Source organism: Harpia harpyja, chromosome 1 (assembly GCF_026419915.1).
Source record: "Harpia harpyja isolate bHarHar1 chromosome 1, bHarHar1 primary haplotype, whole genome shotgun sequence".
In the NCBI taxonomy this organism is placed as follows: Eukaryota; Metazoa; Chordata; class Aves; order Accipitriformes; family Accipitridae; genus Harpia; species Harpia harpyja.
In genome coordinates this window covers 7,208,017-7,234,902 of record NC_068940.1, presented here as the reverse complement: position 1 = coordinate 7,234,902, position 26,886 = coordinate 7,208,017, and the positions used below count along the sequence as shown (strand labels likewise).

Sequence of the window (26,886 nt, the reverse complement as noted above, 5' to 3'; positions counted from 1 at the left end):
ATAATTGCATGAAGTACAAAGTAAACTTATTTCATCGAAAAGAGAAAATTATAGACCAGCATCTATACTTTTTCTCCCTCTGTTTTCCTGCACCCCCTGCACTCAGATACATCTGTACTTCTTATCTGTGGATGTGGTACATTTCCTACAGCAGGAAAAGTTCTTGAGGGTTTGGTGTCATGTGGCACAATAATACCTTCTCCTGCTTCTTGGCTGGTGTGAATCACACCCGTAGGTTTGGAGTACGCAACTGAAGAATTTCCAGCCCCTCTTGCACACAAGCCCAGCTTAAAGAGTCAAAATTTAGTATTGGCACCGTCATCATTAAGCACTCGGATTTGAAATGACACTGATACTTGTGCATTTAGATTTTTTGCTCCCTTGCCCTCCAACGTGAAGAAATCACTTTGCTTTTAAATGACGTTTTTCACATGTGGAGATAAACAGAAGCCAGCAATGTTTCAGACATCATCTGCCGGGAGGGCAGCTGCTACACAAACTGCTATCCCAAAACAGGTTAAATGGTAATTGGGAGGAGTGTCACATCTAATGCCTTGTCTCTTTCAGTTTTATCTTGTCAGGGCTCAGATGGGAGTTGTGATTAAAAGCAGCACAGATATCCAGATAAGAACGTAGGGTATGCATTGGCTGGAAGCTGAGAGGGTTTAAGTAATCACCTGCAGTTGAATTGAGACTCGGATGGGAAGTAGGAAGTGCTGTGCTCAAGCTTCCTGTATAAGTAAATGCAGCTTTCCCACAGCTACTGCATACAAGCTGTGACGTGCTTTTAAGATATAATGGCAGCATGCTCTTAATAGCAGGGAGGGGATGATTTATCAGAGTGGCAAAGGGGCTGGGAGACAAGTCCTGCTGCAGTCCTAAAAAGTGTACAGCTGTCAGATACCCGGCGAGGAGGAAGGGCGTGCGAGAGCAATCTGCCTCCGCTGCTGGTTGCGAGCTTTAGAGGTTTGTGACATCGTGGTTCTTGGGAATGCTGGAGTCTGAGTGCAGCTACTGAAAAGTCACACAGCTGGCAGTGAATGCTGCTTTCCTTTCAAGGTATGTTGGAATACAGCTTTCTGTCTGTTTTTTCCCTTAAAAGCAAAGGATACCCTGAAAACAACAGAAAGCCAGCATTTGCTTCTGATGGAAGAAAGTAGAAAAGGCTTAGTTAAAAAAAAGGTAAGAACTAGAATGATTAAAGAGCTAAAATAAATGTTATTTGTGGTTTGGCTAAAATCAAACTGTGTGGTGCTTAGAGCTGAGGCAAACGGAAATCTTGGAGTCCCGACTGTTAAAGGCACAGAAAATTAATTAGACATCAAGTACTTCCCAAAAGGGTGAAATTACTCTTGTCAGTGTAACTTTTAAAGAAATATCTGTGTGAAGTGTTTGAAAATGCTGTAGTATTAGGACATATCTGTAATGGAAAGCAGTTGCTAAGATGGCATAATGTCAGTCAATGTATCTGTTTTAGTTTAAATACAAGAACTCTGTTCATACTGAAAACACATCTGATTAAGCTGGAGGGAGCCCGAGTTTAAAATGCAGAGATTTCCTCCTGGTTTAAAGGCATTTCTTCTGCCACAGTCTTGTACAGCTGGTATCGGGAAGGAAAAATATGCTGATCTGTATTATAAGTGTTAATGTACACTTCTAATCTGTTCAGGGTTTAGGGTTATGTGGTTTGTGTAAGCACATACTAAATATACAATACATTTGTTTTCTAGTTTGTGTTTTTAAATTTTTTTACACTAAGAACAGAAAATTGCATTTACTGATATGTTTGCACTGCTTTCTCAGCATAAGGCTTTATCAGTACAAAGCTACTTCAGTAATGAAGATGTTTCAGTCTGACTTACTATAACGCTCTGTATTTTCTGTAATACAAAGGCACGCTGCTTCCTAAATGTATACAGCAATATTAAATGCCTTCCTTCAGAGAGCACTGTAAGTAGTAAAATATTTAGGATAACTATAGTTAAGGAAGCATTGCCGGCTGACTTCCCATCCTCTTGGTAAATAGACACTGAATGCTTTTAAGAAGTAAATGTTAGCAGAGATACAGTCCATGACTGAAATGCCCCCATGCAGCTTTCCAATGAACTGTGAGCAGGCACAGCAACATGATATGTTTGGCTACCCTCAGTCTGAAGGGCAAGTGGTCTCAGTTAAGGGCAAGCACTGGGTTTGGGATGCCAATATTTCTGGAAACAGAAGTTTCAAAATCCTGTCCTTAAATATTTTCCAAAACAAATACATTGACCTGATTCTTGTCCTGTTTAGGACTCGTCTATGTCTGAATGTGAGTGGGTGTATGGGTTGTTGTCATAGCATGAAAGTGGCTGAAACCCTTCCCTCGGTGAACATAAGCTAAGTTGGAAAAAATACAGCACATTGATAAGGGGATGGCTGCTGTTATGCTCCCGAAAGTAATGCTTTAGATTATGGATTGAGAGGAGTGTGTTTGCAGAGTGTCTAAAGCTGTGGTAAAGTGGGAGGTATTCCTTCAAAATAAACTGGAGCTATTCTGGAGCCAAGCCAGTATGATGAGAATCAGACTCCTTTTCTCTCATGCACCTTACTGTCCAATGGGGTTATTTAACACTAAGTGCTGTCTGCTTATACAAGGACATAGAAACCTTCATACACTTCATGTAGGAATAGCATTTGGCAACCTGGTATAGTTTCTGTTCCCCATGCTGAACTATAGCCTGCGTGCTCCTTGCTGATAGTCACAGTCTTCTTTCCCACAGATGGTGACATTTTGGTGATTTTGTTTGTGTGGTGGTATACTTTGGAGCAAAAGTTAATAATATAAATAGCAAACAATATGGAGTTGTTTCTCTCTAGCTAGGTTCTTGGATTACACTATATTCTCTAAATGCTTCATAAGTTTTGTAGAAATAAATAAACAGTGTTCAAGTGGTTATCTGGCCTTTCCCTTCTGGTGGAGAAGGAAAGTATGTACTTGTCCTTATTATCATCCTAAGTTTAAAATGTGACTGTGAGAAGAAGCAGCAAGTCACTTTACAGGAAAATAAGCAGCACTAATACTTAACCCCAGTTCATTAGTATGCCTCTGATAATATCTATGGTATGAGTCTGAGCCCTGTGCCTGCAATCCACCTTGTCCAGACCTTTCAGTGGCTTTCAGTGGTGAGACCCAGTGGAGTGTATTGCTTTGATGTGTAGCTCAAAAAACTGCTATAGACTTGCTGTCCCTCTTCTTTGAGTGGGGAGTTTTCTTGAATGTGTCTGAAACTACACAGTGCCTATAGATTGTATGTATCAGATCCATAAATATCTCCTGGGCTAGTAGTACCATGACATCTGAGACCGTAATTATAGCTCTGGGCCTATGGATGTCACAAGCACATGTGAACAAAATACTGTGGCAGGCTGCTAGTGTCGCTGTGAACTGAGTCCATCGGACCTCCTTGTACATACCAAAGCAGACATTGCCTTCAGCTTCATGAGGCTGAAAATGGTTCTGGATCTGTCCTCTTCCCCTGTGTGCTCGCCAGGAGGTAGGTACAGTTCCCTCCCCTCCCTCTGGCCTCCCATGCCAAAGCCCAGCTCTGTCTAATGCACTTCACAAATTCTCTTCATTACCCAACAGCCAGGAATAACCTTACATTCATTCCATCTCAAAATTAATCTTCTTTTTGTTTGTGAAGGTGAATATTGAACAAAACAAAAAAGAACAGGTCCAGAGGGAAAGACAGCAATGATACTAAGCTCAGCCTCTAGCATTTTGTATTTCTGCTGAAGCACAGCTGAGCTCCAATGCTAGACTATGAGCCTTCTCACTTGACAGAGAGAAGTACAGGTCTGAGGGCCATCGTACACTGCAAATTTACCCAGTCTTGGACAAATATTTACAGAGATGCTCATGCCAAATAACTTTGTGCTGATCAGTAAGAAAATAGTGTTCGGTAATCTTTCTCTGTGTCTCTTGTAAATGGTTTTGACTCAGTGGGAACTGAGTGGGCATTACATTCATAAAGTAGATCATTGCTAGCAGATACTAAAACACTCATAAAAAAAAAAAGATAGCATCTCAAATTACAAAGGACCTCATCCTTCACTTCCTGCTGAAGTGGGACTTTTCCAACTCCTAGTCTTCCAGGGAGGAGCAGAGGTGCTGAGTGGAAATTTCTAGGCTTGAGAGTACAACTAGGTTAACGGCATTGCAAACGCACTTTCAGATAAAAAATGTAGCTATATAAAACACATTTTGTTGATGCAGTTTCCTGGATCTCTTTGTATGTGTTGATACTTGCACACAATGACACGTTCCCCGTTTCTGGTTCCTCTTATTCTATTTTAATAAAGAAGAAATATTGTGGGTTGCCCAAAAGCTGGGTGGTTTTTCATGGTATTTCTAGGGGAATCTGCTCAGCCTCCAAGGGAAAATCCATAATCTGTAATTAGAAATGCCATCAGCTTACTTGATTCTTTGTATGTCCTTGGTGCCTGCAAGTACAGTTTTGGCTTCAGGGGAGTTTGAGCTGCTCAACTACGGGACCTACAGGCATCCTTGTGGCTCCTGTTTCCAAGCAGGTCAGTATCTCTGGAGTCCCAAAGCCAGCCAGCGCTGGCCACAGCGATTTGGGCCATGTGAACCTGGCTCCTGCTGGAGAACTGTTAACCTCTCTGAAGTAAGGCGGTCTCAGACATGCTGTAGTGAAGGGACTTTGTATAAATTATGTTTATATAAAACCTAATGAGAAATTCTGTACCTGTCTGACAGACTTCAAAGACCATAAATAAGGGCAGTTGGGTGAGTCAGAGTGGGACTATTGTGTGGCTCCAGAATTGGGGCTTGATGAGGTGTATTTTTTGGTGTTGGTCTGGAGCTGTTAGCAGTGAAGATGGTGAAGTCAAGACATGCTGTTCGTGAAAGCTATAGCCAGCATATTACTGTGGAAAAGTCCAGCTTGTGAATGTGAGTTCGTGCACACTAGAACACATCCCCTGCATGGGGTTTCTTCCTGTGCACCGGAGCTTGTTGTAGACACAACCATTCTACCTGCTTTGTGTCTGAAGGAGAGACAAGAGATGCTGATTAGGAGACAGAGTACAAAATTACTTTTTACTAGAAGAAAAAAAATACCATTTTACTGTCATGATCATGTTTCTCCCTTTTAATTGAGAATGTCAGTATTTGTGTCTGTTGCAAGCTTTTCTGCCTTTCACTTTGCTGTATTAACGAGGAGAGGAGGGAAAGTATATGACATGAGTCATTACTCAAAGAGTGGACGCTGTCTGGGTGTCTAACAGAAGCTTTGATATTCATGTTTGGTTATACAAACTATTGTATCTTCAGACTGCCAGGGAGTAAATGTGCAGAACTGAAAACTTTTATGTGCTTTATATGTTTGCAAAAAGGAAAAAAAATTGCAACGAAAGAGCTGTATCTCTGTGTTCAGGGAATGAAATGGGTCCTTCAAGACAACGGCTACTTATGCTCTTATGTGCTATATGCTGCTGTGGCTTAGGGGTCAATTCCTTGCTCATGTATATATAGCTGCAAATCATTCAAAATTGCATGCTGTAAACCCTAAACCCTATGTACATAGAAGGAAAAACACATTTCATGACAGCTAGTATGTAGGCGAATCATTTGCATGCAAAGAAAATTCCAGGTTTAAGTAGAAGCTGTGACATACAGGCTGATGCTGGTTATGTCAGCAATAGATGGAAAAGTTCATGTGTTCTGCCTGTGCTTAACTTTGGAAGCATTCTGATGGGTGGAGGTGGGGAGATGATGAAGGAAAACAAGCTGGTCTTACCCCCTTCAAAAAAAGGTTACAAAAATGTAGTCAGTGGGGAAAACAGGCTGATGCTGTGTGCTATTTACCATTGCACTCACTTGGAGCTTTTTCACAGCAGTGGACCCTCGGCTTACCTCTGGTCTTGGAACCCTTCCCAATGGGGTTTTCCCATTATAGGGCTAAGATAACATCCACAGGGCCAGCAATAACTTGCTTGCTGAAGTTTTGCACAATGGAGTGGATGCAATCTTGCACCCACCTGACCTCTTCACAGTTGCACTGATGGGTTTGGTGGTGGGGAATCTCCATCACAGTCTCCGGGGAGGATTTGTGGGAAAGGCAATCATGCCCTTTGCCTGGAGTGGAGTAAAAGCCACATATATGTATATATAATTTATCCAATACTACTTTAAGGACATGTATTTTTTGGATTGGTCAGTGTTTTTATTGCAAATACCCAAGCAGTGTACGTGGCTTGACCGGTTTCAACCCCCTTGTTGACTTAGCTTCCCACATTTTGAGAGGATGGGCCAACAAATGAAGGAAACGTGTAGTTGTGGGGAAAGGAGTAGAGGAGTCGAGAATTCTTGCCATAGCTCCTTTTCCTAATTCCTTACAATGAGGGCAAAATGCCTATTTGAGGGGCATTAGCTGTCATGGTCATAATTAAAAGAGCAGCTAGCAGAAATATATCTTTAGAAAGGTTTCTGTAAGATTGTCACCCTATAGTATAGTTAGTCTATGAGTTCCTTCAGTGCTGTGTTCTAGATACTAATTTTTCTGAGTGTTTGGGAGGTGGGGCAGCTTCTTTCAACTGCTCCTAGTTGCTTATCTTTGCACACATAAGCAGGTCCATTGGAGCCATTGGAAACACTCCCATTGGCAGGGCTTCGACTTCGTGGCTAAGATCATGTAGAGACTAGCCAGTTGTTAACAGATACTAAGGCACATGAGGCTGAAATCTTGTATGTTTACAGGTTGCTGTTCTCTGAAATTATTTCTGTAATGAAGGTTGAAATTTGGAACTGAAGGGAGGGAATGATGAATGCAAACTGCATTTGATGTACACTTCTGGTTTATTATATGTCTTGCAGTATCATCCGGATTTGTAAGTAGTTGCATCGAGCCCCTGAGAAACTGTGTTCCCTGTGCTTGACACTGTACAGGCAAAAATCTTCTGTCAGCGCTTAGAGCCTGAAACACAGAGACAGAAAGTGGATGCAGGTGGGAGAGGGCAGGGTAGCAATGAGATGACAACATTGTGTTGCATGACAGACAGTGTCATCAGCTGAGATGCTGCAAAGCTTTTTTACTCAAGTTTAAGAAAATGTCATATTTGTCTTATATAGTTAGTAAGATGCAGAACAAAATAGATCATGCTCTATTTATAAAAGTAGGAATATATAGGTGATTTTAAAATATGTAGCTGTTAGTGAAGAGCATAAGACTAATTGTAGTTGAAGCTATTATTGTTATTCCAGCATAGTTTGCAACTTTTGTTCAGTAGCGTGTACGTGAAGCCTGTCAGAGGTTAGAGACGCCCCATAGTCACATCCTGATTGATGGCGTGGGCACCATGGGGCTCCTCCGTGCTGGGGCAGCAGGCAATGTCGAAAGAATCGCCTCCCAGGAGCTGTCTCCCTCCCAGGAGCCATCTCCCAGCGTGCTGGGCTCATTGCACTTCCCATGTGTGGGCTGCAAAAGAGGGAGAGCAAATGTGGATATTGAGAGGACAAGCAGAGGGAAGCTCAGTTAGGGGATTGTTACTGGAGTTTACTTCTCTTTTTTACCTCTGCAGATCTGGCCAGAGCTGGGACTCGTTCAGTGCTCTGTCCTTCCTCATCCCCGTTTGCAGCTGACTTTGGTAGGGCTTATTCAGGGACTGGCAGAGGAGTGGTTCAGGGATACACTCTGATTAGTTTAATAACCAGTTGTGAGAAGCAGTAGTAGTTATTTCAGTAAATGCATGTGTTCAGTTCCAAAACAACCTGCTCATGTCCGGATCCAAACCTCTGCTATTGCTTCTTAATGACTGTATTGTTTCTTGTCAAACTCCAGCACAGTCATTAGCTATTCATGTTGTTTTCTTAATGGAAAACGCTTATATTGGTGATAGTGACTTCCCCAAGGTCTAATCTTCATAGTTGACTCCCAGTCTTTGATGTACTGAATGTCATTGTAGCTAAGACTTGAAAGTTACCACTGGGTAGTGTGTCCCCCCCCTCGCTTTCTAAGTCATCAAGAGTTATTTGGATCAAGGGCAGTTTCCAATGTTTTACCTGTTTTATCTTGGTTACCTTGCACAGCGTGTTTCTTCTGTAATAATGGGCAGCATATTTGACTGTGAGATTAGATAGGGGCAAATTAGAACATTATACTTATTAGTTTTATTCACTGAGCAGTCAGACAAAAATTGTTATAAAAGGAAAATGAACTTACTCTTTGATTCCTGTTGATATAAATCTAAACTTGTGTGAAAGTGCTTTTCGATGCTTGTCGTGAACAAAGACTGTAAGGCCATAATCTTGCAGGTTTGCCATTTTCTTGGCCTGACGAAATGACAGAGATGTTAAAGGTGTCATCTTATTGCAAGCACTGAAAAAAACATTTCTCAGATCATCCCTTCTAAAAATAAATACCTAAATATGTGTTAATTTTTTTCACTAGATAGTGTTCAGTAACTTTTTTTAGTATATGGTGTTTTTGCAGAATTCGGTGGAGGATCAATTTCATTGTTTCACTCAGCTGAGTTCTTCTTTGGCTTCTGGCAAACTCTGCACTCTTCCCTTGGCCCTAAGAAGTTTCTTGCTGTCACTTTCGAGGCCTGGCTTTGTGTCACGTCTCCACTTGCCTTGACCTGCTTGCCTTGCAGTCAGGACACTGCTTGCTCCAAACACAGCATTGGCTGCTCTGAAAAAGGAGCCATGTCCAGCCCGAGGAGCCCAACAGCCCAGTTAGTTTCTTCTTAGAAGAAGAGTACATGCTATGAACAAACAGATCAAGTTGGTCCCTCTGTCAAATAACATTCCATTGCTTTCACTTTAACAATGCATGTTTACAAATATCTTCTAAAAATCCTTGATGTTAGAACAGGCCAATGTCACAAATATCTTCTGAACATGCCCTATCTAAACTGTACATATTCCAGCTCAAGGAGTTAACATATCCCAAGGTTTCGTTATCTGATTAACAAAAATAAACTTTTTTTTCTGTGTCAAAGGCGAATTATTACATCTGACTTCCTATTCCTGTTTCAGCTGAGACAGCTAGCCAAGTTATCAACCTGTTTGACCTCCCAAAAGCTCAATTCCTTTTTACTTAGTAAATGCTACAGTTACCAAAAGGTTTCGTGTGGACAGAGAGGAAGACCGATCATTTGCTTTTGTCATTAATGTCATGAAGAGTGTGTTTTTATTTAGTAGTGGTATATTACCTCTCGTCAACAGGAAGTTAAAAGTAAAGTGCACCAAACTAGTTTGGCTGGGAATTCCTTGTAGCTTAGCATTAGATGTTGTGTAGTGTCATTAAGAATAGGGGATGTTATTTAGATAAGCTTTAGAGTCTAATCTTAGACCTGGTAACCAATACTTGGAATTCCACTTGGTATAATTTTGTTGTTTTGATGTGTTTTGGAAATATTTGGAAATGTTTGATGCCAAAATACACAAGTTCTGTTGTCTGGCTGCACTTTGCCTGTTTCACTGCATTTTGTGCTGATCAACTTTCTTTAGCTCTGTGACTGCCAGGGTGAACATAAAACTTTAGGGGAATCCTGCTAGGGACCAGACGTATCACCATAGCCTGCTGCCTGTGGCCGACACCATTACGCTGCTCAGGCAGAGTAAGTTTGACACATTTGGGTCCTCCCAAACTTGATGCCCACAGGCCTGCCCAGGACTCACATCCACTTGGTCCTGGTGCCGGGAGCTATGGCTTTCCAGCCTGCCGATGTTGACAGAGCTGTGTCCTGAACTTTGGTATGTCCTAGTTCAAGAACAGTTCCATGAGAAGTGAGTGAAGGTGGTGGCTTCTGCGATACGACGATCTGACCTCATTCCATGTAGAAGGGCTTACTCCCTTTCTCATGGATTCAATTAATACTGCCATTTTGTGGCTCCTGTCAGTATTGAAAAGAAACGAAGACCATGTTTTGATTATGCATTTCAGCTTAGTAACAGGCTCCATTATTTCTTTTTCAGTCTTCATGTTTTTATCTTTAAGTGATCAGAAAGTGCTTTTCCTAGCTGCCTGTCAGCTGGGAGTAGCAGCATTTATTTCACCATTAGCTATTAGATTCCCTTTTCTTCGACTCCCCAGCTTTTTAGCAATGGGAGGGGGAAAAGCCCACATTTTTCCCCTTGCTTATTCTAAAGCAGTATTGCAAGGAAACACATAAAGGATTCCCACAATTGCAGTCACATCTGTTTTGGAAAAAAAAAAGTGGTTTGTTATATTCAATTAATATCCATGGTCTTCGTGCAAAGAAACTTCCCAAAGACATATTGATGTAGGGTTGCTAGAAGTTACTGTAAAGAACTGGTGGTTTAAAATCTCAAAAGTTATTCATACCTCACAGTATTACAGTACAGTAGAGGGTATTACCTGACAAGTGTACTCTCAAAGACTTGTGGAGACTGATTTACATGTGCCCTAATGGTGTTTTGATTTATTAGAATGATTTGAAATTATTTGGTGCCTGTGAGATTTGGGAAGCTGTTCAATGTGTGTTTTAGGCATCCTAAATTGCTGGTATAAAAATGCCTGGCAGGAAGCTGGATGATATTCTTAATTAGTGCAGTCTGTCCCTTACATTTTTTTTGTGCAAGAGGCTTCCCACTCACTACATTCCTTTCAAAGTATTTGATATATTTATTTTTTGGTTGCTAGCATGATATGAAAATACTCCATACAGCCAGTGCTTCTTGAACAGCAGCTCAAGGGCTCTTTTTTTTTTTTTCCAGGCATTCCAATGAAAACAAGTGAGAGAAATTGCCTTCAGTGTGTTCTCATGTACCAGACAGCATGTTTACTTAGGCTGCTTGTTCTTTAAAGAAGTTTTCTTAAAATAAAAATTTTACCGTGCAGAAAGCTGTCATAAAATATTATACATCTGACTTTTCTTAAGCCCTGCTCAAAGAGAACACATATTGTAATACTTTTATTCTCTCTAATACTTCGTCTTGGTAGTATATTATGGTAATCCAGAAATGGGTTTTCCTTGTACATGCATGTAATCAAGTGCTTGCTGTCTTAAGTCAGAGATGTAAAACAGTAATTCTGAATATATTAAAAATGTATTTAAAATTAGACCTTTTATTTGCAGATCTGGTTGCTTTTTTTTAACACCACAATTTCAGGAAATCTAAGTAGTTGTTTAGCTTGTTAATAATCTCATTGCAATAAAGCAAGATATTCAGGCTTTGATACTCAGGAGCCCTTAAACATATGATTAAATGCCCTTCTTGAAGATGAAGGCTTTCCTGAATTGGAGTTTTAAGCATACGTTTTACAGCCTTAGTGAATCACTGCTTGGTAAGTAATGCTGTAGATAGGTAGCTCTGTGTAGGCAGTGCATATCAAAAGGAGGAGAAATTAATGCATTGTGGTTTAGTGGTCAGTCTATTTGACCACAGAAGTACTGGTGCGCTTGATTCAGACTAATTCTCTGTGCAGAGCTGTTGAGTTTAAAAGAGCTGCCTTAGAAGTGAATTTTGAATAACATTGTCTTGAGAGAGTTGGGACAGCTAAGGACTTGTAACCAAAACTGGTAATGATGGGGTTTTGCTGAAATTGATAGAAATGTGGGTTTCTGACAGCTGTCTTCACAGGTCCTAATTTCATAGTTCAGTTTATATCTTCTATGATCTGACCCTCTTATCTTAATACCACTCTATTTTTTAAATCTTTCTATAATTATTCTTTTTTGCCAAGGGCCTGATTTTTAGCATTGGTTTTGAACACTTGTATTTTTCAGGTAGTTTTCTTTTTCTATTTTATTTTGAAGGGGGGAACCTTAGTTACAGTAAACAACAGAATCCTGAGCTGAACGATGTCAAAACAGGTTTTTGTATGGCATTAAAGTAATTTCGTAATGGGTGGAGTACTTAAAAAATCTCTAGGGCATAAGAAACAATTACAGTGCTTGCAAATGTTTCTTCAAGGACGTTCGGTGAATACCTGGGACACTAAGTAGGAGCTTAGCACAGGTGCTGTGTGTTCGTTCTGACACTAAAATGTTTTTCGTAAACTGGGAAGTGCTATGTTATGTGTTAGACCCACACGTGACCTCTTTACGATGCCACCGTGTGTGTGCAAGTCCATGCCTGGGTGCTGGTTTACGGCAAGCCTGGGGGGGTACTGGGGTCGAGGGGACTGTCGGGGCTCAGCCTGCCCCACAGAACGGGCTCAGGCACACGCCAGCCCGCAGGGAAAAACACATAAAGGACCCTTTTTATTCCATGAATGTTTCCTGGAGCAACTTGTCTCATGTTTGTACATTTCTTGACTCCTTTAAACTCCAAATTGAGCTAAAAGCGTACAGCTCTACTAACTTCAGCAGAATTGTTTGTAAACACAAGGCTTGAAGTAGCTTCTCCAAGAACTCTGTTGTTGCTTTTGGATGTAGCATGTGAAAAATGAAAGGATGACTTACGGTGCTGAATATAATCCATTCATTCTCTTCCAGCTTCAGTGCAGAAGGCTTTCATGATTTTATGTGATGTTTCCAAGTGGTGAAAGTCACATTCAGATACATTTTTTTAACTAAGTACAGTGACTTGATTGCAGGCAAACAGACAATGTCCTTCTGATGTTGTAGCACCGGAGACTGTCTGGCTTGTTTGCTCTATCACATATACAGAGTAACTTCTGTTCTTTGAGCCTGGTATTCTTGGTTTGAGGCAGCTGGGCAGACTCAAGTGAGCCTTTGTGTGATTGTAACAAGGATGTTACCTTACAATGCATGCTCACAGGGAAGGTTTCAGCTCTAGGTTGCATCAATTTTTAACACCTTTATGGAGCTATGGCGGCTTGACCTTGGCTGGCTGCCAGACACCCACCCAGTTGCTCTCTCACTCCCACTTCAGGGAGTTAATAGTTTCCACTTCAGGACACTAATACCAAGATTTGCAAGGGGTACCTGTCTAGAAGCCAGCACAGCAGATATTTGCTGTTAGGAAGTCATTTTCTAAGCCAGACACCAGACACTGTGGTGTCAGGAGGCCCTGAAGGCAGACAAGTTCTGTACTCCTTCCTCCAGTGCTTTTGTTGTGTTTTTCATATTTCGCTCAAAACCTCCACTGCTTTTGTGTTAGTGTTTCTGCTCGTACTTATCCTTTCGACCCCCCAAGCCCTTCTCTTTCTGCTTTGAGCACACTCTAGTGTTTTCTTGCTTATGGATAGTGTTGAGACATTTCAGTGCTACGTGAAAGCACAAAGCTTTGTCATCTCCCAGAGAAAAAGCAAAATTGTTTGCAGGCAGATGAATGAAATGGAAACGTTGACAGGTCTGAGCGCTCAGCAAACTCTGGTCCTGGTGACTGTGCAGTTTATGCCCTCCTAGGACTGAGCCCATATAGCTCACTCACATACATTCAGACTGTCTGGTCATGCCTTATCCTGTGGCATCAACACCATTAGTGTCAGAGCCAGGGAAGGATGAGTCTTCCCAACAGTTCTTCTTCCTTATAAGATGGGCAGCATACCACTTGAGGAAATACGTCCCATTTCCTGGAAATTCTGTGCAATGTAAAAGGAGTATGATCTGTATTTGTGTGTGTGTGTGTGCATGTCCATGGCTGATAGAAGTATGTAAAAACACTTGGATCTTTACAGTTCGTGAGTCTTTATGCACGCTGGGGCCAGTTTGAGCCTTCCTCGTCACCCATTTGCACTGGCGCAGAACTTAGTTTATTATGTTCCTCCAGGTTAGAGTGTCCCTGAGATATGTTTATCCTTATTCCACAACATCTCATGGAGCCTTTGTTGCTGTTCGGTGGAGGTTTTTGTGAAGAGTTATGTGCTGTATTCCAGTTTCAGTGATACATTTCTTGCTTTATTTGGGATTCTATCCTAAATGGGTCATTTGTGTTTGTGAGCATGAAAGGGAAGATCTTAGTGCTTAGAAATGTATTTTTTATATATGAGGGTCTGTTTTTTTCAGGGACTTTCTATTTACTTTTATTTCAGGTGACTTTTATTAATATAAGCAAATATAGAATGGTGTTTTCCTCTTTGTCCCCAACTCATTCTTCAGTGATTCCCTCTTCCCCTGCACAACACATATCTTAGGTGTTTTGTTTTCAACCTAAACTGTTGGCAACTCACTTGTAATTACAGTAGGAATTTTAAGCTGCTGTAAAGAGAGCTAATGGATGCATAATTAACTAATGACAGTCTGTGGGACTAAGCCTAGCAAAGTGAAAGCCATAAAAATTCGGAGCAACTGAGGTGGAACTTCACGGCTTCTCTGCAGTGTATGGAAAAGTCAGTTCTGCCAGGGTGGTAAAGTTGGGGAGATGGTTTGAGAGCTTGGGAGAGGACAATATATCTTGAAATGTGGGGAAAGAACAGGAGAAGGAGTAGAGGGTAAGAGCAGGAGGAAGACATGTGTCCTTCTCTCCCCATCATTTCCACCATCTGATCTGATCATGGGAATGAACTTCCTCCGCAGGCCTGATTTCTCTTCGGAGCCCAGTTGCCGCTGGATGGGGCTACCCTTTTCTGTAACCATTAACTCTTCCCCACTGCATGCTTCCCTTGGCAGCAGTAGAAGAAGTCACAATTCTGGCGAGCAGAAGCAGAGACCGGCTGGTTGGGTTGCTCTGGGAAAAGGAGCAGTCCGTGTAGGCCATGCATCTGCTCTCTCTTCGATGGACAGGTTTTCAGGTACTAACAGGATGGCTGTGCCTGTGCCAGCCTGACCTGGAGGGCCACTTATGGACAAGCTGGACCCTTAGGGAGCACGGAGGGAGTGCTGCTGCTGGTAGCCGTGGTGCCTCCTCCAGGCAGCTGTCTCTGTGGTTCCCATCCTGTTCGCTTCGTTTGCTGAACCCCGCCGGGGTTAATGAGGCTGCGGTGAGATGAGCCAGCCTGGGCTGTGCGGGGGCTGGATCCTCTGGTCTGCCAGGTTTGCTTGGTGTTGTCTGCTGGAGATTTCCACAGGGTGCTCTGCTTGTTCTAGGTTTAGATGCCCCGCTCTGGCATCCTGGTGTGAGGGAAGGAGGAGTGCGGTAACAGGGGGGGACAGGGAGCAAAACTGAATTTAACCTACAAACAGTCTTCAGGGGCAAGGGTGCCTGCGATATCATAACGTCCCCACGGCCATCACACTGTGGCATCTGATCGCTAGTAGGGCAGAGCGGTGTATCAGGAGCCTACTCTTCACTGTGGCAGCCACTCTTGCTATCACACTGAGAGCCAGATTTAGGCCATCTAAAATTAGCCCCTAGCCCTAAACCTCAGTCATACACCTGAGTCTTTCTACTGCTGCCTTAATAAAAGCATGCAGTGTTATAACCCTTTTGGTTATAAAAAGAACACTGACTTTGGAAACAGCTGTATCCATTTTATATCCATTCCCACATCTTGAAATGTTCCTTTGTACATCTCTCCTCTGAACATTGCTACCTTTTACCGTGTAAATGAAGAAATGTCAGATCCATGCAGCGTGGGGGTGAGTAGCTTACCTGTACAGATGCAGCTGCTGTTGAAAAGCATACCTGAGTAAATGTGTTACAATTCCCTTAAATACTGAGATAACGTCTAGCAGGTTTTAAATAACAGGTAGTTCTTGATCTGTTGTAGCATTTCCAGTGACTCACTGTTCCCCCCTCCTCCGCCCTCCCCGTTGCAGTAATTACAGAAGAGTATTGCAGTTCCTGACTCAGAGGGAGGCTTCCTTCCAGGGCTTCCGCCCATGTGGAGCTCCGGCTCTGCAGCCGTATGGAGCAAATTGTGGGGACCATCATGGTAGCAGGCGGGGACTGCGCCAAGAATAATGCAGGCACGGCATATGTTTTGAACTAGTGATTGCAAGCCATTAAAGGGAGAGTTTGCTTTGGATTTGTGGCCGGGAATCTTGGCTATGTCTCTAAAACTGGATGCTTACAGGAAAGCCATCCCAAGGGACGCGTCTCGTGGCTTCTCTGTCAGGCTAGGCTAGGAAACTGCAAAGTGTAAAAATCAAAAGGGGTAAGTGTGCTCCCACCCAGATTTGTTGTGGTTCCATGGCTTTTGAAGAGAAAGTGTCTTCCTGCGGTCCCGTGGGAACACAGAGCAGGAGGGTCACGGCACAGGCCTGGGGATGGGGCTCGGCTGTGCGTCAGGTTGTGAGGTGGGAGCTGTGGGGTGAGGTTTCACGTGCGCTGACCCCTCGCGCTCCATGGACACCATCATTTCTTCCTCTGAGGAGGAATTCCGCAGGTAGTGCAAGCCGGCACGTCGTGTACTCACTGACTGGCTGCAGCTGGCCTGGCCGCTCCGGGAGCAGCAGGACGGCAGCAGTGCCACGCTGCCAAATCTGACCTGACAGCCCTGCCACGAGGACGCTCAGGACTGGGGGGGAGGCAAGCAGAGGTGGACCAAAGGGCTCGAGTCTCCCGTTTGCCTTGTGAGATGTTAGATCTGACAGGCATACAGACAGGTCTTGATCCTCTGTTGTTTTCACGTTCATGCCGCCTCCACTCATGATGCAGCTTTTTAGATTTAGTAGAGTTGCACTCGTACTTGGCACTGGTGCAAGCAGCTGTGTGCAGCTGGCCACCAGGCCTCTGCTTCTAAGAAATGTGTGTGAAGGTCTTCTTGCCATCAGCTAAGTGTATTCATAAGCAGATCTGTGCAAGTTGAGCCAAGTTTCTTGGAGATGGGAATAGATTCTTCTGTGCCTTAAATGCTGCACTGAACCCTGCTGTCTATTTTGAGGTGAATAAAATCTGCAAATTTGCTTTCCATTGTTTTAGCTTAAGCATGAGGAAATTCTCTTTAATTTCTCTTTCAGTGTTACTGTGTTAGAATGAGGGTCCTGAAATTTTTTATGGCTATGGTGCAGTGTTTTCAAATGCTTAGGTCAGAAAACATTACATGTGAGCATAGTATTTCCATCTGTTGCTTCTCAAAGGATGGAAGTTTCATCCCCAAGTACTGCTGTGACATAATGCCTGGTGGAAGCATGGCTCTTCTGAGCATCTCCTTGTCAAAGTGCTAGTGCACTTAGTTCATGGTTCACAAACCTCAGTGCCTAAGAGCCCTACGAAACAGAAGAGCTGGTTGCCAGTGAGTGGGATGGGCAAAAGCTACAGACCTGAGCAGGCAGCTCTCTGGCATAGTCAAGGCAATGCAGAAAAGAGGACTGCACATGGAATACTCTTACAAGCTTGGATTTAAGCTCCAGCCCCATATGAAGTAGGACATGCAATCTGAAACCCTTTCCTGGGCTTAGATGCCTTTGCGACCTCTCTTGCGATGGACTGCTATCTCAGTGACAACTCACAAAGAAGGTGGAGTTCGTGGTACCCCCCAGTTATGTTACAGGCTAAACGTTTGAAATGCTTGCCTAGGAAGTAGGAATCTGTGCTTGCTGTCGCACTGCCCAGGAAAGCTCCCGAGCCACCAGCTGGAATGGAAAGTGGGAGTGGAGACACCCATTGAAACGGTGTGGGTACAATGAAGACTGAGGGATTCATAGGGATGGGAGGGGAATGACTCTGCAACTTGTTTGAGAGGGCACAGTGATACATATATATATGTACTTATGAACACAGTTTACTTTTTTAATTAAGAATTCATTGTCCCAAGTCAGATCTCTGCTCGTAGGACTTTGGTGAGGGCTCTGACCACTGTACTGTTGCATATAACATAGGTAATGTCTCATCTGTGTGAGTTTTAGTTTGATGTTTTTTAATATGATGATAAGTGGCCTGACAGGTGCTTTGTGCCAGCAAGGTGAATGTTCTCTGAGAACCCAACCCAGGTCAGGCCTTTCGGGGTGGTGGGCTCTCGGGCACCTCCTTTGTAAATTTTGGATGGCCTGAAGCGTGAGACTGGCATCAAGATGCTAAAGTAGTATATTTGGGTGTGCAGGTGCTTTTATGTATCTGAGCTGTAAATTCTCAGGTCAGTGAGAAGCTACATGTCTTGTGGGATGTTTCAGCTCTTGATTTCTCTTTTCAGGCTGAGCGGACCGTTAATGATTAAATGGGCTCTGCTGGGAAGGCTTGTCCTCACACCATGACAGCTGATGAGTCAGAAGCTGGAGAGTTAGCTCTGGAGCCCCTGCTCACTTGCAAGCTATGTCTCTGTGAATATTCCCTGGATAAGATGACCACTCTTCAGGAATGCAGCTGCATCTTTTGTACATCGGTAAGGCCTAGCAGCGCCTTTACGTTACAGAGCAGGGTAGTGGGAGATAGAACTGTGAGATGGCATTGCTTGTCCTGTACGAGAAGCGTGTGTTATCCATGCTGATAGGAGATGCTTTCCTAAAGAGCATTTGGTGTTCGTGTGTCTTTATTTAAAAGAATGACTCTGTCATTCTGCTTTTGATAATTTATAACTCTAACAGATAAATAATAATAAATCACAGTAGAAAATGGGAAAAAAGATGCATTTTAAGACTGTCAGAGAACATACACAGTCTACATGCAATCTCAGTATTTATTTTTCTGAAGCAAAATCTTGAAATGTCATAGGATAACTGTGAGATTTTGTTTCCCCTTTATAATTTTCTGAGTACTCAGAGACCTTTTAAGTCTTGTATGTGATTTTTAAGGGCAATCAGAAAACCTAAACAAGAATGAACCTTGGCCTATTGAACCTTTGCATCTGCAGTTTGTGCTGCAGAGATGTTGCCCAGGTCATGCATTGCCTATAGTTGTAAGTGAGGACTTTCTGTCCTGCAAATTCAGATCAAATAAAGCTGGTGGAAGTGATAAAGGCGGAGGTTGAGTGAGCTGCTAAAAGCCCTACAGATACTAGTATTCTTCTGGTCTCTTTATCAGCATGGGAAAATGGACCCAGTTTCTCCGGCGATAGTGACTTTGATGTACCTGACTAATGGATTTTGGAAACAGGTCAAAAGCCACTGGAGGGATGTTGTGTTTTTTAAGTCCAGAATAAATGTGCTTGGTTTTATTTTTTAACAATAAATTGTGGATAAGCATCAAGCAAGTATGTTTAAGTTTTGCCCTTTAATGTTTGAACTCATTGAAGAAATCTGATATTAGTGAAGTCAGCTTGAGTGAGAGTATCTTCACTTACTCTGAATTCAGGGTAGTTTAAATGGGATAAGAATCCAGCTATGTGTTTCAAGAAACTAGGATAAGGTTGATTAATATGCATTTTCAGCCTGAACTTCATAAAGTTTGTTTTCCATACTGACTTCCACAAAACATTTCCGTATTTTAGTTTGTAACAAAAGTTTTAAGAGAACATACCCAACAGGTAGGTATGAAGGTATTACTTTAAATTAAAAAAATTCAGAGAAGTTGATACCTTTACAGTGGTCCCACTTTTCTCCAAGAATTCAGTGACTCTGATTTAGTATTATTAATAACACATTAACCTCAGTGTTAGCTGGGCAGAGTAACCCTTTCACCCCTGGGGAAGGGAGGACTGCTGAGGACTGTGCCAGGCAGAGCTGGGCTATCCACTCCTTCGGGGCACTGGCTAAAGGGAGAGGTCGGTGACGGCTGGGGAAGTTGCTGTCCCCACTTGTCCCCTGTTGGTGCCGCAGCTGCCACCCCATACATACACCCCTTACCTGGCCGGTAGCGGGAAGACCATCTGCTCTGAGCTTGGCTCTGCAGTGCCACGACAGCGAAGTGGAGAGTACAGTCACAGTTGTTTGGCATCTGTGCAAACTTTGCTGACTTTGTCTAAATCAAGAGCCAGCTGTGAGTGAGTGCTGAATGCAGCTGGGAGAAGCCTTTAGACATGCTCTATTTATTTCAGCGGGTGTAATATGTCTCGATTGTGCTTATGCTCCATGTCTACCCTTTGTCTGGCTGTTGTTGCCTGTGTCTGAACATCGTCCCGATGGATGCGTATGGGCTGTTGCAACAGAGACTTAGATCTTGCATCCTATGACAAAGGAGACTCTGGAAACTTTTAACCTGCCTATATGGCTTTCTGTCTTGAATCCAGAGCACTTTCTGGGAGACCATAATGAGTTGCACCTTTGGGCAGCCTCCAAAGAGCAGTGTCAGAAGCACCTTGCCACAGAGTGCCTCAGTGCCAGGGCTTGCATGGGGGATTGCTCGGGGCACAGCCTGCAGTGGCTGCACTGGTATGCAATGCCCTAAATTTCCTCCCACCCATGCCAGGGCTTCTACCTTCACACTACCCTTAAGACAGATATTGGGGTAAGAATGTCAACGGTGAGCTATGGGATTCAGCCCATATCAGTTTTTCAGCTAGCAATGCTTTCAGCTTGAATAGCTTATTCTTATTTTCTGTCGCTAAGGTTAATTATATAGATCCAAGAGTAGTATTAAATTTGAAATAGAAAAGGGCTTGACATGGGCATAATAGGTTCTGCTCTACTAAGGTGAAACTGTTAGTTTTGTTAATTTTTTGTTCTATTACACATATTACACGTGTAAGGGGTTGGGTTTTTTGCAAACTGTAATGATGATTCTGCATCTATGATTGTTTTTCACTACAGCATTTTTGGCTGTGGAAATAATTGGAAATTGTTACTATGTAGGCATCTGCAGGGGCGAGCGTATGTCTCCTTTTCAGTTGTAGCCTGTAAAACCAAGGAATTTAAATGAATTAGAATTGTGTGCAGCTATTTTTTCAGCTTAGAAACTCTTGTAATAAACATTATACCTCATAAAAGCTGTATTCTAGCCAAAGTAAGTAAACTGTGTTTAAGAAGGTGTATGTTTGCATTTTGGTGGAATGTTGCTAGTAAGACAGGAGTTTTTCAAATAGCTATAAACATTTTTACTCTCTCTGTTCAGAGAAGAAAAAGCAGATGGCTTGCAGAACACGCTAGCCATCTTACTTGGTAGCCCAGTCAGGTCTGAAGAGGCATTAGCCTTGTATTTCTCAACCTTTGTTGCACGTAAGACTCCACTGAAATGTGAGATAAAGCACACATTTACACATCCCAAGAATTTGGAAATGACTATAGTGTACCTGATGGCTTGGTTTTATTGTGTTGGACTATATTAGTTTCGAATGAAAAACTGATCTCTGAAGAGGGTTGGGCAGAGATGTGAGGTACATTTTATCTGCAAAAGTTTTACAGAACTGCACTTTATATTATTCAGGTCATTTCCTATACCTATAAAACCTTTGCGGAGTGCCATGCTGTGGTGCACACTCTTACGTATATATATTCAGCAATATCTGTATTGCTTAAGCTGCACGGTTTTATGCTACTTGCCCCACTCCCTAAAGGGGAGGGGATCTCATCTGTTCCTGATACTACTTATCTTGGTTTTTGTCTTGCCAGTCATCCTTCTTGTATATTTGGTGGGATGTCCTTCCTATCTGCAGTCCCTTGTGCTTACCTTGTTGCCTTGCAACTTTTTCTTCCTTGGATGTGCCCATGTGCAACTACACAGGTTTTTGCCCTTGTGGTGGTCACATCGCTCACATATGTGTGTAAAATACTTACACACAGTGTGTGGCTACACCATCACAGTGTTACAAAATACAGTATTTTAGTGCACTTATATCTGGGTCCAAAGAAACTAATATTAATTACATCCTGATAGATACAAAATTATATTTTGAATATTACGCTTATTTCTAGTCAATATTCTTACATGTTTGTGTCCTTTGCTCTTCTTCTTCCTCTTCCAGATAGCTCCAGTGGTGCCTCACTCAGGCAAGAGTCAGGAGTGCTCTGGCAGGGTAGTGCCAGAAATGGACAGGCTGACCTCCCTGCTTTGCCTTTGGAGGGGGCACTGGGTGTTGCCCACACTTTGGTGCTCATTAGACTGGCTGGAAAGTATACGTCTTGGAGACTCCCGCCTTTTCAAAACCTGGCTGAAACTGGGAAAACAGCTGGGAGAGACGATGAGTGGTGTGATCGCATGTACCTCGCTGCCTCTTGCTAGAAATGCCCTGGTAGCTGGCACAGCATGAATTACCCTTTGGAAGCAGTAGTGAGGAGTGCAGGAGTAGCAGTAATACTGGAAATACTAAGGGCCCTATGGAAGACTCATGCGAGTCTGTAGCCTGTAAGCAGTCATGGAGGTGAGGTTTTACCAGGTGTGGTAAGATTGCCCTGGTGGCAGTGATGACAGAAGGGAACCAGTGGAGTGCTGTTACAGAAAATGTGGTTTTGGGGGTCGGTAAAAAAGCCGGTGTCAGCTTCTTCCCTGCACGCCACTTTTGTTTGTTTTTGTCTTTTCTCTTTTTCCCCCTCCTCCTAAGCATTTCAGAGTCCTGATGAGAGCCAGGTGAGCAATAAATGGCATTGCTGCTATTTACGTCAAGCAGCAGCTTATATCTGTCTTGTGTGTTATTTACTGGAAGAGGGTTGGAGATGCCTAAGACAACATGTAACAAACTGAAAACAGAAGATACTTTCATATATTTGCTTCTGTGTTGTCAGCACATGTTTATGCAGACCTAGCATGATTCACCCTTCTTTTTTTCCAAGCAAATTCTTTGTTGGTTCTTGTACTTCTGAGAAGCGTGTGAGGTAACTGAGTTACAAAACGCGCAAAACAAATATCATGATGATCCACCTGTTTGTTATTTTGGTGCGCACAATGCTGTCTAAATGAGATTAAACTTCGCACAACCTTGGAAGGAGAACTCAAGTGTGCAATGTTGAATAGAAGCATGGGTAGCTTCTGTGCTGTCTTGGCTATTTTACAGGTAGAAGGTGATCCAAAGGCATTTGGGAGACCAAGATTTTCCACTGTAGCTATGTGACAGCAAGGCCAGGGCTAGACATGGGCAAAAAAGGCTCTTTCGCTGCTGTTGACAGCCTGGTGCTCTGGGCAGCTGCCTGCCTGGCAAGTCAGGGCCTTGGGAGGCTGCAGCCTCCAAGAGAGGGGCTTGCATGCTGCTGCCAGCTACTTTTGCTAGAGGGGAAGACGAAACCCTTCCAGAAATAGGAGTTTGTCTGTTGCACTTCACCAGCAGGACACGCTAAGACTCCTCTGCTTTCCTTAATCTTTTTAAGAGCTGTGCATTGCCCTGCCTCCTTTGGGTGGCTAAATATTGAGGTTTTGTCCTTAGTGCTGTGAAGCCTCAGATTGCTTGTGCATGGGAGCACTGGAGAACTGGAGACAAACTGATGTGAAGGATTAGCATCAACAGCAAAAAGCATGGGCAGAAAAGCCTGAGAGCAGAGGAGACCAAGTAGATCAAAGAGAAGGAGGAGACAGATGACAAAGAGCGTGGGATGCCTGCTAAATGGAGCAAATGGACATGAATACTCTAGTGAAAGACTACTTAGTAAAACGTATAAGTAGGGGAAAATTTGGATTTGCCTTCATCTAGCCAACACTGGGGTTTAGTATCTCTTCTGTTTCTTGGTGCTAATTTTCAACAAGGGGTTTTGTCTCCTCTTCTTCCTCCTCTTTCCCCCATCCTAGGAGACACCTGCATGTGCTCACAGCTGCACCAGAACACTACCTTCTCCCCTTCCTAAATAGACCTTGTGCTGCAATGCCCCACTTACTTTATATAAAGCTCACCTTAGGTTGTTTTCTGCTTCCACCCACAGATAGCAAGCTGTCAAGTTTTGACATTTTGGATTCTTTTTTCCCAGCTCAACTATTGAAATGTTTCAGAATAGCTTTGTTTTAAAGTTACAAAAAAGAAAATGCCCACACCTGCTAATATTGGCAGTGAACACATAGCACTTTTATAGTAATTTAGATGGTTTAAGAACTTCTTGCATGCGTTTCTGTGCAGAGTCACACCAAAAGCAGAGTTAGTAGGGGTACCAAAAGAGCACAAATGTACCCATTGCCTTTTGATGGATGCTACTATTCAGGAAGAGGGGCTGCGTGTTTCTGAAGTCAGTAGAGTTGGCAGCATCTGGATGGTGGCCAAGGGAAGACAGGTGAGGAAGAGGGAACTAACATGTTTACTGACAGCACCGCATCGGTGAAGTTGGCGTTATCTCCATTTAACAAATGAAGAAACAGCTGTGAAGTAACTTGTCAATGCCTCAGAGTGCCACATTAACTGAGCCAGCCTGTGACATAAGCCTCATGGTCATGTCTGTTTTGTAGCTGTTGGTGAGGCCAGGTTTGGCCTGACACAGATTCGTTTGCAAGAGAAATGGTAGTCGCAGCTGGTTCGGTTTTGGGAAGGGTGAGTTTCTCTGGTCCTGTTCTTTGGTCCTTTTCTGTTTGGTGGTACCACTTCATGGCAACGATTACCAGGAACCTATCCTGACTTTTATGAAAGGCTGCCAGGATGTAGCAGGCCATGTGTAAATTGGTTTTAGACTGTGTATCTGAGCAGAATCTAGCACCATTGGTGGCAGATCTTTTGAGACAAAGCTGATGACAATGTATTTCTCAGATATGCCTGTGTCGTGGTTTAACCCCAGCCAGCAACTAAACACCACGCAGCCGCTCACTCACTCCCCCCCACCCAGTGGGATGGGGGAGAAAATCGGGAAAAGAAGCAAAACCCGTGGGTTGAGATAAGAACGGTTTAATAGGACAGAAAAGAAGAAACTAATAATGATAATGATAGCACTAATAAAATGACAACAGTAATAATGAAAGGATTGGAATGTACAAATGATGTGCAGTGCAATTGCTCACCACCCGCTGACCAACACCCAGCCAGTCCCCGAGCGGCGATTCCCCCGCCCCCACTTCCCCGTTCCTATACTGGATGGGACGTCCCATGGTATGGAATACCCCGTTGGCCAGTTTGGGTCAGGTGCCCTGGCTGTGTCCTGTGCCAACTTCTTGTGCCCCTCCAGCTTTCTCGCTGGCTGGGCATGAGAAGCTGAAAAATCCTTGACTTTAGTCTAAACACTACTGAGCAACAACTGAAAACATCAGTGTTATCAACATTCTTCGCATACTGAACTCAAAACATAGCACTGTACCAGCTACTAGGAAGACAGTTAACTCTATCCCAGCTGAAACCAGGACAGCCTGAAAGATCCCCTAAAAAATAGGCTTGTGGAGCAGCGGTAGGCCATTATATTCTGGTCCGTTGTCATGTTTGCTTGATGTTTTCACTTGGTCATGACAAAATAAAATGCTTGTCAGTGATGTTATTCCTCCCCTTCTACTGAGCCACGAGATGACTATATGTCATTTGAGGCTAAAGGGGCATTTTTTCACTTTCTTTCAAGCATCTTTCTCAATAAGTCTCTTACATGGCCTGATCTTCTAACCATTTGAAAGCAACTTCATTTATCACTGCGTCTGGTCCTTAGCAGTTAAAATATAGATTGGGCAATACAAATGCATGTTTCATTGGACTTTTGTTTTTCACTTTAAACCATGCCTATCATAAGTTTATGTCTAACAAATTAATAAATGGTTATTTCTGTGGTGTCCTTTTTAAAAACTCTCTTTAATTGGAAAAGCCTCACATTTTTTTCCAAGTGGAGTGCAGATGCCTCCAAGCTAATTGCCAATAGATTTGATTCATCTAGTTTTAAGACCTGTTGAGAAATACTGGAGAGATTCCAGGAGTTCAGTTACCACACATTGAAAGCAACTGGCCCCTTTTTAGAGATTGAACATGCATAAGTGCAGATGTCATGACAATGATGAACATATTGCTAAATGTTGTGTAGATCTGTCATAAACACTATGAGTACTGTTTGGGGGGGGGGTTGTATATTTGAGTACACAATTGATTAAGTGCTGAGTGGATCAGGTGGTTAAATTTAGAGTTCTGATATGAACTGTCTTACTGAAGTCAGTAATACTACATATTCCATTTAAAACTACATGACTACTACGTTGTCTTGTGTATGCACTGAAGAACAGGTAATATTTGTAAATGATAAGAAAGAAATGAAAGTTATGTCTTACTGAATCAAAAGTACATAAACACTGCCCAAAACTGAAGTGAAAACTAAATGCCTATCTGTTGATTTGTTCTGAATAATAAGACACTCTGGAATGCAAACTGAAAAGTTGTTTTCTCTCCATATACAGCCTTTTTTTTCTTCACTCCTCCAAATTTTGAGTTTATAAAAAGGCTAAGGCTAAAAAAACCCCAAACCCAAGCCAATACAGTTTTGAGGACAAATCTGGAAGAGAGATTTAACATTTTAAATCAGTCTTGAGGATTTTAAGATGAAAACCTGAGGTTTTCTTAATTTTTCTGAAATTGAAATCGTCTTCAAGTTATAAGTTAGTAGAAAAGACCTTCTTGTTTTGGCAAGATGCCTTCAATCATTTCTTGCATTTTCATATTCAATGTAGATCATGCCCTTGTGCTGGTTAAGAAATACTGTAGATCCATTTTTTTCCCTTTCTGCAATTTAATTAAATACCCTTACTTATCCTGTATCAACTGCTGCACAGTGGCTATCAGCAATATCTGTAGTATTTGACAGGAAAATAGGCCAGTGCTTTCCGTTCCTTTCTTCTTCCTAGCCATCCCTCCACGTTTCTTAATAAAACTACCTGTTCAGTTTTGTCAAATTACATACGTGGTTTCTTTTTATACTTTTGCATCCAAACCAATGAAGCTGCATTTAGGGAGCTGAAGAGCTGCATGCAGATGGGAGATGAGCAAGGTAATGGAACATATCAAGGTACTTGAAAAAGCAGTACGTAGGAATGACTGAGGTCCATCTTTTGTCTCTGGTATGGAGATTATCTGAAAATGGCTTTGAACAGAAACATAAGATTTCACAGTGAGAGTGATATATAGTGCCTTTGTCACATCATTACCTAGCAACATAATACTGAAGTTATACTTCGAACTCATTCTTACGTTAAAATGCAGAACTGTTATGGTCCCTTTGCAGATTAGATACATTGCCAAACAGTATTGGTCAGTACATTAAAAATCCTCTCTGTACAATGTACTTCGGGGGAAAAAAAAGTTGAAGTTAGAGCAGTGTGTAGAAGTGTTGAAATGAAAAATCCATGAATAGCCTGAACAGAATTTTGTATTCCTGGGGCTCACAGCTGACCATAGA

At 42.6% G+C, this 26,886-nt stretch overlaps 1 protein-coding gene across 4 annotated transcripts in view; it reads left to right on the top strand.

Annotated features, from left to right (window-relative positions):
* The window catches only part of RNF144B (ring finger protein 144B), an 88,336-nt gene that overhangs the window by 36,845 nt on the left and 24,605 nt on the right, over positions 1-26,886 (top strand). For 2 of the 4 annotated variants that reach the window (XM_052807157.1, XM_052807240.1), the window contains exon 2: positions 17,949-18,137. In XM_052807157.1, coding sequence (XP_052663117.1) covers positions 17,973-18,137 — 165 coding nt within the window. In that variant the 5' untranslated portion in view covers positions 17,949-17,972. Of the gene's footprint in view, positions 1-644; positions 1,060-1,102; positions 1,183-17,948; positions 18,138-26,886 lie in introns of those variants that run through there. The other 2 variants (XM_052807071.1, XM_052806993.1) reach the window with 2 other exon arrangements.